This window comes from Myotis yumanensis, unplaced genomic scaffold (assembly GCF_028538775.1).
Source record: "Myotis yumanensis isolate MYYU_CA2020_CCGP unplaced genomic scaffold, mMyoYum1.0.hap1 SCAF_1, whole genome shotgun sequence".
Classification (NCBI taxonomy): domain Eukaryota; kingdom Metazoa; phylum Chordata; class Mammalia; order Chiroptera; family Vespertilionidae; genus Myotis; species Myotis yumanensis.
The window spans coordinates 145970764-145987980 of record NW_027223752.1 but is presented as its reverse complement, the minus strand read 5'-3'; the positions used below and the strand labels follow the sequence as shown (position 1 = coordinate 145987980).

Below are 17217 nucleotides of genomic sequence, written 5' to 3'. Positions count from 1 at the left end.
CCGCAGGCAGTTGGAAGGCTGGCCCCACCCCCTGGTCAAACTCCTGGTCAAGGGAACAATTTGCATATTAGCCTTTTATTATATAGGATAATGTATATTTCTATTATAATGTATATTATTATAATTAATATATTACACATGTATATATACATGTAAATATTGACACACTAATAAAAATATGAGAAGTTACAAATAAAATCACTAGGAAGAAACACTTATGAGCTGGTGGTCCCTTTAAGTACAATCTTAAATTCCACACTTAAAACTTTGAAGTTAGAAGAGGCAAGGAATTGAACGTGCATCCTTCTAAAGGATTTTATTTACTAACTGGCTCAGGTTGGTGAAGGAGTGTTTGCTTTGTTTAATCAATTAGAGTTATTTATACTCTAAAAACAAAAAAAAATTATCTTCTAAGTAATGTAGTGTTGTTATTAGCACAGATCTAATAAAATTGAATATTAAGTCTTTTTACATGTTCTGATGGCCTTGGAGGAGAAGGAAGATCCAGTTTTTGCATTTACTTTTCTGAACCTTTTCATGGGTCTATATTACCCCTATTTTTTATGTAAAATTATTCAATATAAAAGGCCAAAAAAAAACCTGTTTGGGTTTCGGCTTTTAGTTTTGCCTTGGCCAAAGAAGTGCAGCAATTGGCAAGGCCATTTTGATTCATTTATTTTCCATTTGTGAACTGGAAAGTGATACCTGCCTGGCTAAGAGAAAGTGATGAGAAGGATACCTGTTGTACTGGATATGAATTGCTTTGAGTTCTTTGAAAAAAGATTAGCCTATGAATTCTAGTTATCATTATGAGGAAGCGCTGAGTGTCTGTGCCCTTCTGGTTGACATTCCATGAAATGCACTGAACAGGCCTCTGGACTGTTGATAAGGTCCCAACTTCCTAACTGAACTCATTCCACTAAAACATGAGGTCTGGCTGGGAGTGTTTACATCTCCAAGTGTTGTCAGCTGGTTACCTGGTCTGTCTGAATGTCCTGGATAAGGACGGAGGTGGCTTTGTGAGGAGGACGGGAGGTGGGACTTTCCACGCCGCTGTCCTGTCAGCAGGGTGTCCTTTGGCTCAGGTTGGCATCCCAGAGACGCTGGCTAATCCTCTGCAATTTCCCCCCAAGGAGACCACATCCGTTTTCCTGTAAACACCCTCTGATTCGAGGAAGATGAGATAAATCTGATTAGCTGGGTCCATACGTTTCTCCCAGCTTCACCAGGACTAGTGTGCATTTCAAGAACACGGAATAAATGCCACAAAAACAGATCACGTACTATAGAAAATAACTCTCTGGAAAAATACTTTTCAAATAATCCTCTAAAAACTAGCTTTCCTAAAACTCCATGCCACTTAAATTCTAGATGATACATCTTTTTATTTAAAATTTCATCTTATACACCTGCTCCCTCTAGTGGTATAAAAAAGCTTGAGTTGCCAAGGATCTGAAAATAGATTTGGAAAACAGAATTTAGAGAAACAATTAGAAAGTTCCAAAGCTGAAATGAAAATAACTTGAAAAAAACTTAAAAACAAGCAAATTGAATAAACAGTGGGAAAACACTGTAATTAATTCTTACTGATAGTCAAATCACATAGAAAGCTTTGCAGTTAATAAGTAGTCCTAATATCTCTCCAGGGCTGTTTTTGAGAGACATCTGTCAAAAATGTAGTATTAGAAGAGTGAAAAGTGAAAGTTTAATAAACAGCTAGTTTAATTTATATTTATAACAAAGTGAAAATTAGAAAAGGAAGCTCTTCAAGTTCAGAAGCCTCCTCTCTCCAGGTCACACGTCCTTAATGTTGAATTTTCCTGAGAATAACTTCATTCAAGGACCGAGCTTCTTTTCAGGTTTAGTTCTGTAGGAAACCATTGTGACTTAACTGCATGCCCTTAGAGTTATCAGGTTGCCAAGCTGTACGTTGGTAAATCCCCTTGAAAACTAAAGCAGGCCAGTTTGTCAGGGTATTTGTGTATGTACATGGATATGTGTGCATGTGCATATGTGGTTTTTTTAATATATTTTTATTAAAAAACTGTGGTACATCTATATAATGGAATACTACACTGCTGTAAAAAAGGAAGGAACTCATACCATTTGCAACAGCATGGATGGATCTAGAGAGCATTATTCTAAGTGAAATAAGTCAGTCAGAGAAAGATAAATATCACATGATCTCACTCATTTGTGTATTATAATGAACAACATAAACCGATAAACAAAAACAGATCCAGAGACAGAGAAGCGTCAATCAGATGCTCAAACCTCAGAGGGAAGGTAGAGGAGGTTGGGGGTAAGGGGGAAAGATCAACCAAAGGACGTGTATGCATGCATATAAGCCTAACCAATGGACGCAGACAACAGAGGGTGAGGGTGAGGGCAGGGTGAGGGGGAGGGGAGGCAATAGGAAGATATGGATACATATGTAATACCTTAATCAATAAAGAAAAAATATTTTTTATTGATTTCAGAGAGGAAGAGAGAGGTAGAGAGATAGAAGCATCAATGATGAGAGAGAATCATTGATCGGCTGCCACCTGCATGCCCCACACTGGGGATGGAACCCGAAACCCAGGCATATGCCCTGACTGGGAATCTAACCCTGACCTCCTGGTTCATAGGTCGATGCTCAACCAGTGAGCCACCCCACCCGGCCACATATGTGTTTTAATTGCAATTAGGTTTCTTTAAAAAGACCTTTCCTTTTTTTTCCTTACCCCAACACATATGAGCTGTGCAGCCATCACTCATGCACCCGCTCCACCCCCATAGGTGAACATAACTGCTTGTTGCTGACAGTTCTGAAACAGAGCTGTCATTCAAGAGTGGCAGCTCTGCAGGGCTTCACTGCCCCAGCATGCCACTTTCCTGGTTGTCACTCATTGGAAAGCACCTGCTTTGCTCTGTGACTGTCATGCAGCCTGGACATGCATCAGAATGTACTCCACCCCCAGCATCAAATTGAGATGTCCAAGGAGTGTGCATGGAGCCTGCAGAATCGAGGCACCAACATGGCAGAAGGGAGACTGCTGAGAAGGCACATGCGGTGCTCTAAACAGTACTTCTCAGACTTTATTGTGCATATGGACCACCTGCAGCAATTGTTAACATACAGCTTCTGATAGTCGGGCTGGGCTGGGGCCTGAGATTCTGCATTTCCAATAAGCTTCCAGGTAATGCTTCGGCTCCTGGTCCATGGACTACACTTTGAGTAGCAAGGCACCAGAGCAGGGGTCCTCAAACTTTTTAAACAGGGGGCCAGTTCACTGTCCCTCAGACCGTTGGAGGGCTGGACTATAGTTAAAAAAACAAAACAACTATGAACAAATTCCTATGCACACTGCACATATCTTATTTTGAAGTAAAAAACAAACAAAACGGGAACAAATACAGTATTTGTATTTGCATGTGGCCCTCGGGACATAGTTTGAGGACCCCTGCATTAGAGTATACCAGTTTTCAGAAACGATTCTTTCAAGAATAGTCGAGAATTAAAAACCCTGGGAACCGTGAATCTGCACATCTTGCGACTGTTTACAAGCAAAATAGTGCATAAGTCACCACCAGAAGTCCTACTTTTCACATAATAGGAACATTTTAAATTGGCAAGTTCCTTTATAAACTTAAAATTACAAGATGGTCATGAATCACACACAATTTCTCATCTATTACAACATGGCTTTAAATTAGCAACATCTAGTTAACCACCTTTTAATGATCTTCCTAGCCCTGGTTTATTAATGCAGCATATTTTAAATAAGTCCCATGATTTAAGTAAACCAAAACTAGTGGTGTGGGCAGATGGTAGAAGGAGCACCATCACAAAACCTGCCACTCAGAGTGTAACAGATGACCGTGGCAGCCCAGAACTATCCCTTTGTTCATTTTGCTAATGAGTGTCCTCATTGCTGTGAGAGTCTGAATAGTTAATTACCTGCAGTTCCTACAGTGAACAGATGGTGGGGACAGAGCTAAAGGTTAACCTTATAAGAACAGGCGCTGTAGATGGCTATGAGGAGAAAATAAATCTGAGTTAAATGTGTTTTCCTTGTTTCTTACTTTTAAACAATATTTTTTAGAAAATGAACTTAGGTATTAGCTGCTGCCAGTTACAAATTTTAGACTTCACCTGATTTATTCAAATAGTTCTTGTTTATTTTATGGTAACGGCACTCATGTAATCCACTGTGGATGTTCGTATTTTGTCACTGTTAGGAAATGTATGCGTAAGCCTAGCAAGGCAATTATTATTTGTTTGTTATTTAAAAACTCTTTTAGACCATAAATCAATAAATTCCTTTTTAGTCTATAAATATATTCTGTAATCATTTCAAATTTAACACTGTGGGACAAGACATTAATAACTGGATTTCCCCGCTAATAAGAAAACATAACTATTAGATATTTAATTAAGAATGAATCAAGCTCAAATAATATGAATCAAACTCATGAAGATTTGTAATTGGGCTTAGGCAAAACTTAACATTATTTTAAATATTAACTCTGACCTAACTACTTCACTAAGTTGCTTCATTTGTAAGAAATTATTGTTATACAAGACATTATACACACTTATTTTTCTTTTAGGCCATTATGAGCACAGAGGAAAATATTTTTTGAAACTATTTTAATAATTTACTCCCAGGTATCTCTAAAGTTAAGTAAAAATACAATTCCAAAAGGAAAGCAGCACATTGGGAGGAATGATTTTGGTTTTGAGGCGAAACCTTATTCTTGTGTATCTGCAGCCATGACATTGCTATGGAAAGATAGGTTAGAATTCATCTAAAGATTACTTTAAAGTTCAAAAGTATTTCTAGTGTCCATCGATTTTGAAGCAAGGCATATAGAACCTCCTATCTCTTTATAATGACCTGTAAGCATACTCTTTAATATTTTGAGATGGCATAATCAGTTTAATATTTTACCACCATGAAGCATAAAGTTCTGCACCAGCTTCCCCAATCCATTACATCTTAATTTTAAAAATAACGTGTGGCAGTAAAATGTAGACAGCCGTAAGCGAGTATATTCAGACGTCTCCAATAGCTTTGAAGCAAGACAACAAGAAGAAGAAGAAAAGAAGAGTCGCTGTCCCCATAAGCTTCTATTGCGTAAGAAAAAGCCTCTCCCATAATGGACGTGGCAAGATTTAAACAAAAGACTCACATAATAAAAATGTAAATGAGTTTGCTTTACTAAAACTATAACTTTAAAGTCTTTTGTTGTACGTTATCCTGAAACCTTCTTACAAGGTAATCACTGTTTGCATAGAGATTTAAACCAAAGTCTTCAATAGCATTAAACGCCTGCACAGCCCCAGTGTGACAGGCATGCAAAGCCATGTTAATGTTCAGAATATGAATTGCCTCTGGGTGGCTCCTCCACCAAGCAGAAAACCAACTGTGTGGATATCCGAGTGCCTGATGGACTCCATGCGGCTCCCAGCCTGAAAACGTCACCACTTTGACATGTGATGTGCTCCTCATGACACCGGCAGCACTGACACTGGGAGATGCCACAAAGGCAACAAGCCTCCCTCCTTCACGGTGCACTTTGCCACCCCCTGCCGCTGCCCGTCCACGGTCTCCCCGGCCTGCCTAGTTACAGGCAGACAGCACTTCAGACACACACAGGGGGAAATGTGGGTGAGGGGCCCCAGCTGCCTCCCCGGACATAGCCTCCATAATGAATTGACCTGAATGATGAGGGCACACAAACAGTATGATATGCATTATTCTTGTCAATAAAATGTCCCCATGTGCTGTGGTCTTTGTACAGAATGTACTGCAGCCTTTCTTCCAGCAAGCTCTATTTAATCCCCTTCCTTTTTGCTATTCATATTGTAAGTGTGTAATAGAATTCAGAAAATTATATGATAGCTCTTCTGTATCTGTCTTGTCTTGTGCTGCATATTTAAATTCTTGGCTCCCTGCTTACAAATATGGAATTCCCCATCTTTCAGGAAGCTTTGGCAACAGAGGCCGACTCTGAAAAAGCTTCAGCGAAGGAACATTTGGAGTACAAAGTGGAAAATGCGAGACTGCTTCAAGTCATTGCAGAACTCGAAGAAGTAGCCCAACTCAATCTAAAAGAAAATGCATTTTTAGGTAATATTTTAAAATCATTTTTCAGGGAAATCTACATATTGGGCACTTTATAAAATTCATAGCTATGTTTGTCTTTTCCAAACACACATTTGTCTGGTTATTTACATTTGAAAGATCAGTTTGATAGCCATCTTTGATTTTCATTTAAAATTGCATTTCTTGCTTGGGACAGGGAATATATGTAAATATTATAATTATACTCCTGAGCCATGTCATTTTAACTCAGGGCTTTTCTAAGTTTTTTTCTTTCAAGCCAAGCATTGATCTTTGAAAAAATGTGCTAATCCATGCTCTATTTCACTTAGAAATGTTATAAAACAGAAACCTTTGCCAATTTCTGTTTCTTATGCTTAATTAGTTATGTAAAATTTAAAACTTATAAATACATATTGAGATATGGCTTGTGGAGAAACAGGGTTAGCCCTTCAGAAATATATGCTCTGACTTACTACTTAATTATCTTCAATTTTTGGTACAGATTTTAAGTACAAATGTTCATTTGTATCCCCCTTTTTTTACATACCATAAACATTGGTGAGAGTTTCATTTTAACCTCCAAAGTTATATTGCTTTAAGCAGTTTTTTTTTCACTGACTGCTATCTTTGTATTTATATTAATTATATAATGTTGCTCTTCATCTGCAGTATGAAAGATAACGAGTAAGCAATAAAGAAGTCACAAAATATAGATAAAATCATTTCTATTACAATATCTCTTAAATATACAGTTGTACTGTGCCAGCGTAGTTTGGCTTTTCTTCTGATGTGGTGTAATAGTGCTCTTTTAGGTCCTGGTAGTGCTGACTGAGTCAAAACGTGCCACCTGCCGAAGCACTTTGTATAGGCTGTGACCAGCAGCAAAAGTGTCCATGGCGAGTATTGATGAAAAGCTTTCAGCCCTCGGCCACACTTGGATCTTGAACTTAGTTCTTAATCCCTATCTGACCAGCCTTCTTAACAGCAGGAAGAAGGCTGTGAGTGTCAAGGGCAGTTGTGAAGGTCACAGTCCTGCTAGGACTTGCGTCCACCATGCCTGCCAGTGGTGTACAGCCTGCCTGGAAGCAGGAAGTTTGAATACAGGGCATAAACTTGTAATTTCATGGTTGGTCTCTCTCTCTTTTTGTTTATAGAAGATGAAATTATGAATCTGAAAGAGACGGTAGAAAAGGATCAGAAAACCATTCAAAGGGTACTGTAACTTTTTTACATTGATGAATGACTCTTTTAGATTAAAATATCAGCCCAATTGGCGAAATAACGCTGTGCCCCACTTGTCCTGTGATGTCAAGGCGATTTCTCATTATTCGGGCAAGGTCTTAGTAATGAATAAGGATTCTGTCTTGGTATTGAATTAATGTATAGATACTCCTTTTATTTGGGATAACTAAGAGTCTCTCTTGTTGATTGTAAGGAATCGAAAACTTACAGGGCTGGGAGGGCAGAGATGTCGGCCTCTGTTGCCAAAGCTTCCTGAAAGATGAGGAATTCCATATTTGTAAGCAGGGAGCCAAGAATTTAAATATGTGTCTGTGGAAAAATTATATTGTTAAGAGTGAGCAGTCGGATTCTCAGGTCAGATGGTGGTTTATGTTCATTTTTCGGTACATGAATTAACTGGGCTTACGTTACCCAGGAAGTTTGCATTTAGAACAGGGAATTCTTTGGTGTCATAAAGATCAAGATTTCCTAGTGCACTCAATGCAGCAGGACCCAGGCCAGGGGCTCTGCTTTGTGCTTTCTTAGCCCAATGTCCCGCCCCTCCTGCAGCCCCCCGAAACACTTTTCTGTGAGGTCCGTCTTCCCTGCGGTACCTTAGCCCCGCGAGGGCAGAGACTGTGCGCTTTTGGTCTCTGGCACAGTCCCAGTGCTGAGCACAGCGCGTGGCACACTTACTCACAAACACCCTTGGAGCCTTTCATAGCGTGAGAATGTACTTAGAATCCATAACATTTACAGAATTTACAGGTGAAAAAGTGGATTTACCTCCCTGAATTATTCTAAATAAACATACCTGCTTTCTATGAACTGAATGAGTATCAGTTTCTAATTAAAAATTAATTAAAATTAGATAAAATGAACAGTTCTTCGATCACATTAACCCCATTTCCAGGGCTCATGGGCCTATGTTTAGGTTCAGTTTTCAACCTGATTTTGCAGTTTAGGGTATTCTTATGTTTTAGGTAAAATTACTTCAAAAAACTATATTTTAAAGACATGGCCACCCTGACGGGTCAGATTTGGGAGATATTTTCTCTGGTAACTGACTCTGTCATACTTTTTCACAAAGTGCTTTCCTGTTCTTGTGCGTCACCCTGTTTGCAGTGGTGGAGGCGAAATCCCCTTCTCACAGAGCTAGCGGAGTCTGTACACAGACAAGTCTAATCTTGGCATCAAGCTCTAAGGTGGAAAATAAAATCTCAGCTAGCCAATGTCACTTAAGAATCTACAAGGAAACCGTCCCAGTTCATTTAAATGTTTCCCAAAGCTATTCCGTCTACCTGTCATGTAGAGATAAGGGCTATATGGACTATAATAGAAGTCTGCACATAGAAAAGAGATGCCTGGAAGGTCCTATGAAGGGTTTGCAAACAGTTCCACATCCGTCTCACACTCTTTTACTTGAGCTGATTTTTCCAGGAGGTAAGAGGGTAGAAGAGCTGGGTACATCAGAGTGTGATTACATCATGAGTGAGAGATGTTTGTGGGCCTGTTTGTGATTTGGTATGGCTAGGTATGAGGCAGGAATCTGGGGAGACCATGTGGTGAGAATTTGTGGTGGGGTAGGAAGAGGGGAAGTTGGGGTGTGGGGTGTGGGGAACTGGTACGCAGGAAATGGAGGAATGGTAAGGGCAGTTCGGAAACCTCTGGATAAGTCACGTGCTCCCTTTTTTCACCGTGGTTGCAATTAAATGCAAGTTGAAAACGGGACTGAACTTGGCGAGGCTGACCTCTTACCGCCTGTCCTAGTCTAATCTAGCTGTTGTTAGATTATTGGAACTAAAACAGTGAAGCTACATATGTAGCTTCCAATAATCTAACAACAGCTGAAACTGTATTCCAGCTGTGGCCACAATAAGAATTTCTTTCTGGGAGGGAGACAGACCAGCAGTCAGAGATTACGACCCAGGGTGTGATTGGCTTCAGGAGGCAGGTGGCACCGAGTGCACAGTGGGCACGCCCAGCCTGAGGAGTGCGGAGCCAGGGAAGGTTGGAGGAAGGGCACTGAGCTGACTCCTGAAAGAGAGGTTAGAATTCCAGGCAAGGATGAGGGGGAGGTGGCCAGGGTAAGAAACATGCCAAAGGGAAGTAAATGTGTGTGGTTTGCAATAGCTGAAGGGCACCTGAGAATAAGGGGTGTTGAGGAGCAGGGCACATGGTAGAGGATTATGATTCATTCCAAGAGGTTTGAATGACCTTCCTTGTGCACTGAGGGGCTCTGAACATTGGGGCAGGATCCGATGTGTGTTTCCTAAAGAAAACACATGGGAAGGAGGAAAATCCAGAGCGATGGTACTACTCTTGTGAAGTTAAAACCTGGAATAACAGACCTTACTATAATTACGGTTGCTGTGTTATGTGGATTTTTATGCTTTTCGACTACCTGAAGATTTGATGTAACATTTGTCTTTATGTTCTATAGTGATTTCACATTACTCTCCTGCCATACTGGCTACTGCAGGGGAAGGGATCTGCTCTAGCTCATTTTTATACTTCCATAGCCAAACAAAATGTTAGGCATCTAAAGGGTGTCCCCTACATGTTTATTAAATTAGTGAATATATGAATTAATTGACTTGAACGGATATCAAAACCAGTGGCCAGCCTGCACACTGAAGGGTTTCAAGTTCGATCCCAGGCTCGGTCCAGGCTCATGCGGGAGGCAACGAATTTATGTGTCTCTCTCACATCAATGTTTCTTGCTCTCTTTCTTTTTTGTTTTTAAATATATTTTGATTGATTTCAAAGAAGAAGGGAGAGGGAGAGAGAGATAGAAGCATCAATGATGAGAGAGAATCATTGATTGGCTGCCTTCTGCATGCCCCACACTGGGAATCAAACCCACAACCCAGGCATGTGCTTGGACCAGTAATCGAACCGTGACCTCCTGGTTCATAGGTCCACACTCAACCACTGAACCACACTGGCTGTTTTTAATTGGTATGAAATATGGCTATATATATATATATAATATATATATAGCATAATTTGGTAATTAGACCATACGTCCTTCTGAATGTCCTTCCAGACGACTTTCCAGATGAAGCCTGGGTCCTCGGTGCTGCCTGCTGGGGGAAGGAAGGCCTACTCTTGAGTGAATTTTGTGCATAGGGCCTCTAATATATATATCTCACAAAAACCTAAAATAAGAAGTGGGTTATAGAAAGAGTAAATCACTCTTTTTGACCAATTAAGACTTGCTTTATTATGTATTGACATCACATTTTTGGAGATGAAGAAGGTTGTAAATAAATTAAAAATTTCTGTGTATATTTTGCTTTCTTATATGATAAAAGTATCTATACTAATAAAAGGGTAATATGCTAATTAGACCAGACATTTTCCAGACCACCTTCCAGATGTCCTTCCAGACACAGCCATAGTGGTGGGGCTGAAGCAGAGGTGGTTAGGGGCAATCAGGCCGGCAGGGGAGAGCAGTTAGGGGGATCAGGCTGTCAGGGAGAGCAGTTAGGGGCATCAGGCTGGCAGGCAGAGTGGTTAGGAGCAATCAGGCAGGCAGGCAGGTGAGCAGTTACGAGCCAGCAGTCCCGGATTGCAAGAGGAATGTCCAACTGCTGGTTTAGCCTCAGTCCTGCACTGATGGGGCCTAAATCAGCAGCCGGACATCCCCCGAGTGGTCCCAGGTAGGAGAGGGTGCAGGCTGGGCTGAGGGACTGCCCCCCCAGCACGATTTTTGTGAACTGGGTGTCTAGTAATAATTATATGGTAATACATTATTAGTACATGGTAATCTGTAGACATTTAATTTTTTTATTGAATTTGTTGGGGTTATATTGGTTAATAAAATTATATAGACTTCAGGTGTACAGTTCTATAATACATCATGTATATTGTGTTGTGTGTTCACCATCCCAAGTCATGTCTCTTTCCATCACCATTTATCGTCCCTTTACCCTCTCCTGCCTCTCCCACCCCCATTTCCCTCTGGTCATCACCATACTGTTATTTGTCTATGAGGTTGTATGTTTTTTTCTTAATTCCTTCACCTTTCTCACCTAGACCTCCTACCCTCTTCTCTCTGACAGCTATGAATTTGTTTCTATTTTATTTGTTAGTTTATTTTGTTCATTAGATTCCACATATAAGTGAAATCATATGGTATTTGTCTTTCTATGATTGGCTTATTTCATTAGCATTAGGCATTTAATTTTTTTCTTTAATCATATTGGAATCTGTTTTTCTCATATTCAGAAATAAACTATATTTCACTAAATTCTTTTGTGGTCTGTTTTTATAATCAAAATGTAATGTTCTTCTCTTTCAGTTAACTGAAGGTAGAGATAAATTAAAGTCTGAACTTAATGCTGAAAAAGTGTTAGTTCAAGAAATGGTAAGATGATTTACATTATTTCCTAATAAATTTGAATTCAGGAATTTAATTTAATCATGAGAGTTTTATAAACTGTCTTTGTACCTGTTTATTGTGAACTATTCGTTTTCCCTATATCAATAATCTAAGTGCATGCATAATTATAAACATTTTAAAATGATCATTTGAGAAGTATTATAACAAATATACTTACTATGTAGAAGAGTTTTATATAAGAAATAGTATTATAATTTAAACTAATGTATGAAATTTTTAAATTTTATTATGGAGAGCCTTCAGTATTTTGAAGGATTTTCTATTTTTAGTTACAAATTGCCCTAAGTGACAAAAAAAGAGCCAAGTTAGATATTTTGGCATTCTGTGTTAGTTTCATAAGAAAACACTGCCTTTTTATGTTCTTTTAAGAGAACTTTCCAGACGGCTGGTCTTTTATTTTATCAGTTGACTACCCACCCCCGGGCTCCCCCATTCTACCCCCCACCCAGCTTATGGGGTTGTACTTTGGCTTTCAACTGATCACCACTAGTATGTCTTTGTTACAGTAAACTGACTGTGTTTATTATAATCAAAAATAAAACACAGCTTGACTTGCGTTCTAAATGTGCCTGAAAAGAATATGATACTGTTTAGAAGAGAAAAGGTTGTTCATAGGAAATCCACACCACTTCAGATATTGAAACATGCCTCTTTTTACAGCTTGTCACACTTTGTGCCAAGTCATGACTGTTTTCCTAACTCTGTTTTGTTACTCTCGGCACCATGTGTTTTGGGTTCCTTGTCATAGAAATTAATGCAAAACAATGCTCCCGGACTACAATACAGCCTTCTATGAAACCAACTTGTGAATGCAGGCAAAGGAAAAAAAAAATGATGGTTAGCTAGTCACAGAAACCATGTATTAACAAATATGTTATTTTGAACTCTTTACCTTTAAATACCTGCATATAAAAAGTGGCTTAATTATTTGCGTATACTTGGTGAATCTCTTCTGCCCCACCCCACCTCTTCTTTCCAAAGTCCAGGAGTTGCTTCTGAAAACAACTAAATGTTGTCATTGAAACGGAAAGTGCTATTATAGAGTGGGAAGCAAAGGTTATATTGCCCGTTTGTTAGCAATGTTAGACAAGAAATTAAACTACTCAATCAGGAAGTTTGTGCCTGTATTAAGAACAGTCCCCATAGTTTTTGAATCACTTTTCCTCTTTATTTGAACTGTATGCGGTTAACCGGTGCTATTCTGTTGCCCCCGGGGGAACCAATCACCTTTTATTTCGTTGTTTAGAAGTTTGTTGAGCGCCCGCTTGTTGCCAAGCAGCAAGATCTTTAATCACAAACCCCACAACAGCATAAGAGCCTCAGCCCCTCAAAACTAGTTTGGGGTCCATGTTTTCAGTGGAGGCAGTAAGCTTAAGGTTCCTCTTACAACCAAGCTTTCCATGGCATACCGTTGGGCCCAGCAAGGTCACTGTTTGGCACCCCTCGCCCCCCCACCAGGCATTCTGTTATTCACCGGGAGGGAGGCTGGCTTTGTGGCTACTTGGGCTTCCTTTGTTTCTTGCCAGAGTGCTTTTTTCCAGAAATGAAGGTTTGTGATTGCGCCCAGATGGAGGAGTGGGAGAGAAGGTAGAGGGACCAGAGTCAGTTTGTAAAACTTAAAAAACATTCTCACTGAAGGGTTTTTGTTCCATGCTTGCTTATACAGTTTATTTTCTGGCCTAATTAAAGCCTTGTTTTAAAAGTCATAGAGCTAGTAGTAAAAAGTATAGGTAAGCAATAAAATATGGAGCGATTGTATCCTTAGATTGGCTTTAAGGGAAGCATATGAAAAAATGATATATTTTCCTAAGATGCCTACACTTAGTGGCATTCTTTTACTTTTAAATATAATTGTCATATAACATTGTATTTTAAGTGTACAACGAAATGATTCAATATATGTATATATTGCAAAATATTACCAGGATGAGTTTCGTTAACATCAATCGCCATACAGTTATAAACTTCATTTCATGATGAGAACTTTTAAGATTTATTCTCTTAGCAACTTTAAATATATAATACAGTGTCGTTAACTATAATCACCATGCTGAACCTCACATCCCCAGGACTTACTTTGTTTTATAACTGGAAGTTTGTACCTGTTGACCACCCTCACCATTTCGCCCCTCCATTCCTTGCCTCTGGCAACCACCAGTCTGCTCCTTGTATCTATGAGATTATGAGGTCATTTATGTGTTTTTTGTAATATATTTATTGATTTCAGAGAGGAAGGGACAGGGGGAGATAGAAATATCAATGGTGAGAGAGAATCATTGATTGGCTGCCTCTTGCAGGCCCCCCCTCGGGGATCAAGCCTGAAACTCGGGCATGTGCCCTGATGGGTAATTGAACTGTGACCTCCTGGTTCATAGGCAGACACTCAACCACTGTGCCATGCCTGCTGGGCGATGAAGTGTGGGGTTTTGGTTTTCTTTTTAGATTTTACTATAAATAAGCTAATATGTGATTTTTTTTCTGTCTGATTTATTTCACTTGGCATAATGCCCTTAAATTTCATCCATGTTGTCACAAATGGCAAGATTTCATTCTTTTTTATGGCTGAGTAATATTCCATTATATATATACCATATCATCTTTATCCATTTGTCTATTGATGGACACTTAGGTTACTTATATCTTGGCTATTGTAACTAATACTTCAGTGAACATGGTAGTGCACATACCTTTTCAAGTTAGTGCTTTTTTATTCCTTTAGATAAATACCCAGAAATGGAATTTCTGGGTCACATGGTAGTTCTATTTTTAATTTTTTGTCTTTGTACTTGTTTATTGTGAACTATTCGTTTTCCCTTTAGCATTAGACATTTATTTTTTTTCTTTAATCATATTGGGATCTGTTTTTCTCATATTCAGAAACAAAATATATTTCACTAAATTCTTTTGTGGTATCAACAGTTGTTAATTTGCATATAGTCGCTCTGATTGGCTGGTGGGCGTGGCTTAAGGCATAGCAAAGGTATGGTCAATTTGCATGTTTATCTTTTATTGGTGTAGATAATTTCCAAATGTTTTCTCCTAGCCTATAGATGCTTTTTCATTTTGTTGTTTCTTTTGCTATGCAGAAGCTTTTTTGTTTGATATAGTCCTACTTGTTTATTTTTGCTTTTGTTGTGTTTTGAGCATCATATAAAAAAAGTATTACTAACACCCATGTCAAAAATATTTTTCTCAATGTCTTCTTCTAGGAGTTTTATGGTTTCCAGTCTTACATTTAAGTCTTTCATTCATTCAAGTTAATTTTTTGAGTAGTATAAAGTACGGGTTTAGTTTCATTCTTTTAAATGTAAATATCCAATTTTCCCAGCACTATTTATTGAAGAGCATTTTCTTCATTGAGTATTCTTGGCTACTTTATCAAATATTTGTTGACTACACATATATGGGTTTATTTCTGGGCTTTTGATTCTGTTCCATTGGTCTACATGTCTGTTTTTTACGCTAGCACCATACTGTTTTTTTGTTTGTTTGTGTGTGTGTGTGAGAGAGAGAGAGAGAGAGAGAGAGAGAGAGAAACATCAATGTGAGAGAGACACATGGACCGGTTATCTCCCCCACTCTCCCTCACCTAGGGTTGGGACCAAACCTGTTACCCAAACCTGAGACTGTTTGCCCTTGACTGGGAATCAAACCTGTGATCCTTCAGTGCTCTGGCCAACACTCTAACCACTGAGCAATACTGTTTTAATTACTGTGCTTTATAATATGGTTTGACATCAAGAAGTGCAATGCCTCCAGCTTTCTATATTTTAGGATTTATTTTTAAACCATTATCATGGAAGTTAATTATAACATTAGCCTTGAATTTAAACCCACTGAGATAACCTAACACAGTTCTTCACAGACATCAGTTACTATCTTCCCAGACCCCAAGATGTCATGAGACAGAGTTACATTTTATTGAATTCTGATCTATCAATAGGGAAGAGATAGTTTTTATAAAATCTTTATTGTTGAAAGTATTACATATCCCCCCCATTGGCCCCTTCTAGCCCTCACCAACCCCAGGCCTTCACCATCCTATTGACTGTGTCCATGAGGGAAGAAATATCTTTGAAAATATATTATAGCTGATGTTTAGACACCAATGAAATTAATGGTTAGAGGTATTTTTCATCAGTGTTTACTTTCATAATAAGATTACTCAGATTCAGATCACTGGCAATACTTACAAATTCATATTATTAAAACTTGTATTATTGCCGAACCGGTTTGGCTCAGTGGATAGAGCATCGGCCTTCGGACTCAGGGGTCCCGGGTTCGATTCCGGTCAAGGGCATGTACCTTGGTTGCGGGCACATCCCCACTGGGGGCGTGCAGGAGGCAGCTGATCAATCTCTCTCATCGATGTTTCTGGCTCTCTCTCCCTCTCCTTTCTTCTCTGTGGAAAATCAATAAAATATATTTTTTAAAAAAACAAACTTGTATTATTGAAGCATGCATTAATAATATATCTTTTGACATTTGTGACAACATGGATGGACTTTGAGGAAATTATGCAAAGTGAAATGTCAGAGGAAGACAAATACTATATGATCTCACTTTGTGTGTAATCTAAAATAAAAACAAAAAACCAAACTCATAAATACAGAGATTGGTGGTAGCCAGAGGTGGGAGGTGAGGGTGGGCTAACCGGGTAAAGGTAATCAAAGGTATGAACTTAAAGTTACAAGATAAATAAGTCATGAGGATGTAAAGCATCCCCACTGTATTATATATTTGAAAGTTGATAAGAGAGTAGATCTTAAAAGTTCCTACAGGAAAAAAATATATAACTGTGTAGTGATCGATATTAACTAGACTTTTTGTGGTGATGATTTTTCAATAAATACAAATATTGATGTACAACAATTAATGCAAGGTTATGTGTCAATTACACCTCAATTTTAAAAAATATTAATAAAATGCCTTTAATGCCTAGAAATTAAAATTGACTTTTTTTTTTTTTAGAAACAAAATCCAAGTTTATGTATTCATTTCTTGCGTGGAAGTACACCTCAATGACACCCTTTGCCTGAGACTGCCAAAGTCCTTCACCACCACACAACTGCAACCAGCCACTTTTCAGGGTTCTTCCTCTCTGTTGATTTTACAGAGGCTACCCATTCCCCTAGTTCCTTGTTTTCATCCATTTCATTTTGGTTGATATCTTGTTCAGCACAAAGGGCCTCCACCAACTCGGCATTCATGGGCTCATCACAGTTGGATGCAAGCACACAAAGGTGTGTTTGGTGCTAAATTCATGTAGAAGTACAGATACTTCTGCAACAACCTTAAAATTCCATTAAGTTAACTCAATGCTTTAGTTTTGCAAACTACTAAATGAGAGTCTCTAGACTTTCTGAATTAAAATTGCATTCATATTGCCCGGTCGGGTGGCTCAGTTGATTGGAGCATCATCCCCTACAACTACAGGTTGCAGGCTCAATTCCTGGTCAGGGCACATACCTAAGTTTCGGGTTTGATCCCCGG

General features: G+C 38.9%; 1 protein-coding gene across 1 annotated transcript in view; it reads left to right on the top strand.

Moving 5' to 3' along the window:
- CUNH10orf67 (chromosome unknown C10orf67 homolog) overlaps positions 1 to 17217 on the top strand; it is a 142001-nt gene that overhangs the window by 41208 nt on the left and 83576 nt on the right. The window contains exons 7-9 of the mRNA XM_070427716.1: positions 5975 to 6119; positions 7250 to 7308; positions 11623 to 11688. Coding sequence (XP_070283817.1) covers positions 5975 to 6119; positions 7250 to 7308; positions 11623 to 11688 — 270 coding nt within the window. The remainder of the gene's footprint in view (positions 1 to 5974; positions 6120 to 7249; positions 7309 to 11622; positions 11689 to 17217) is intronic.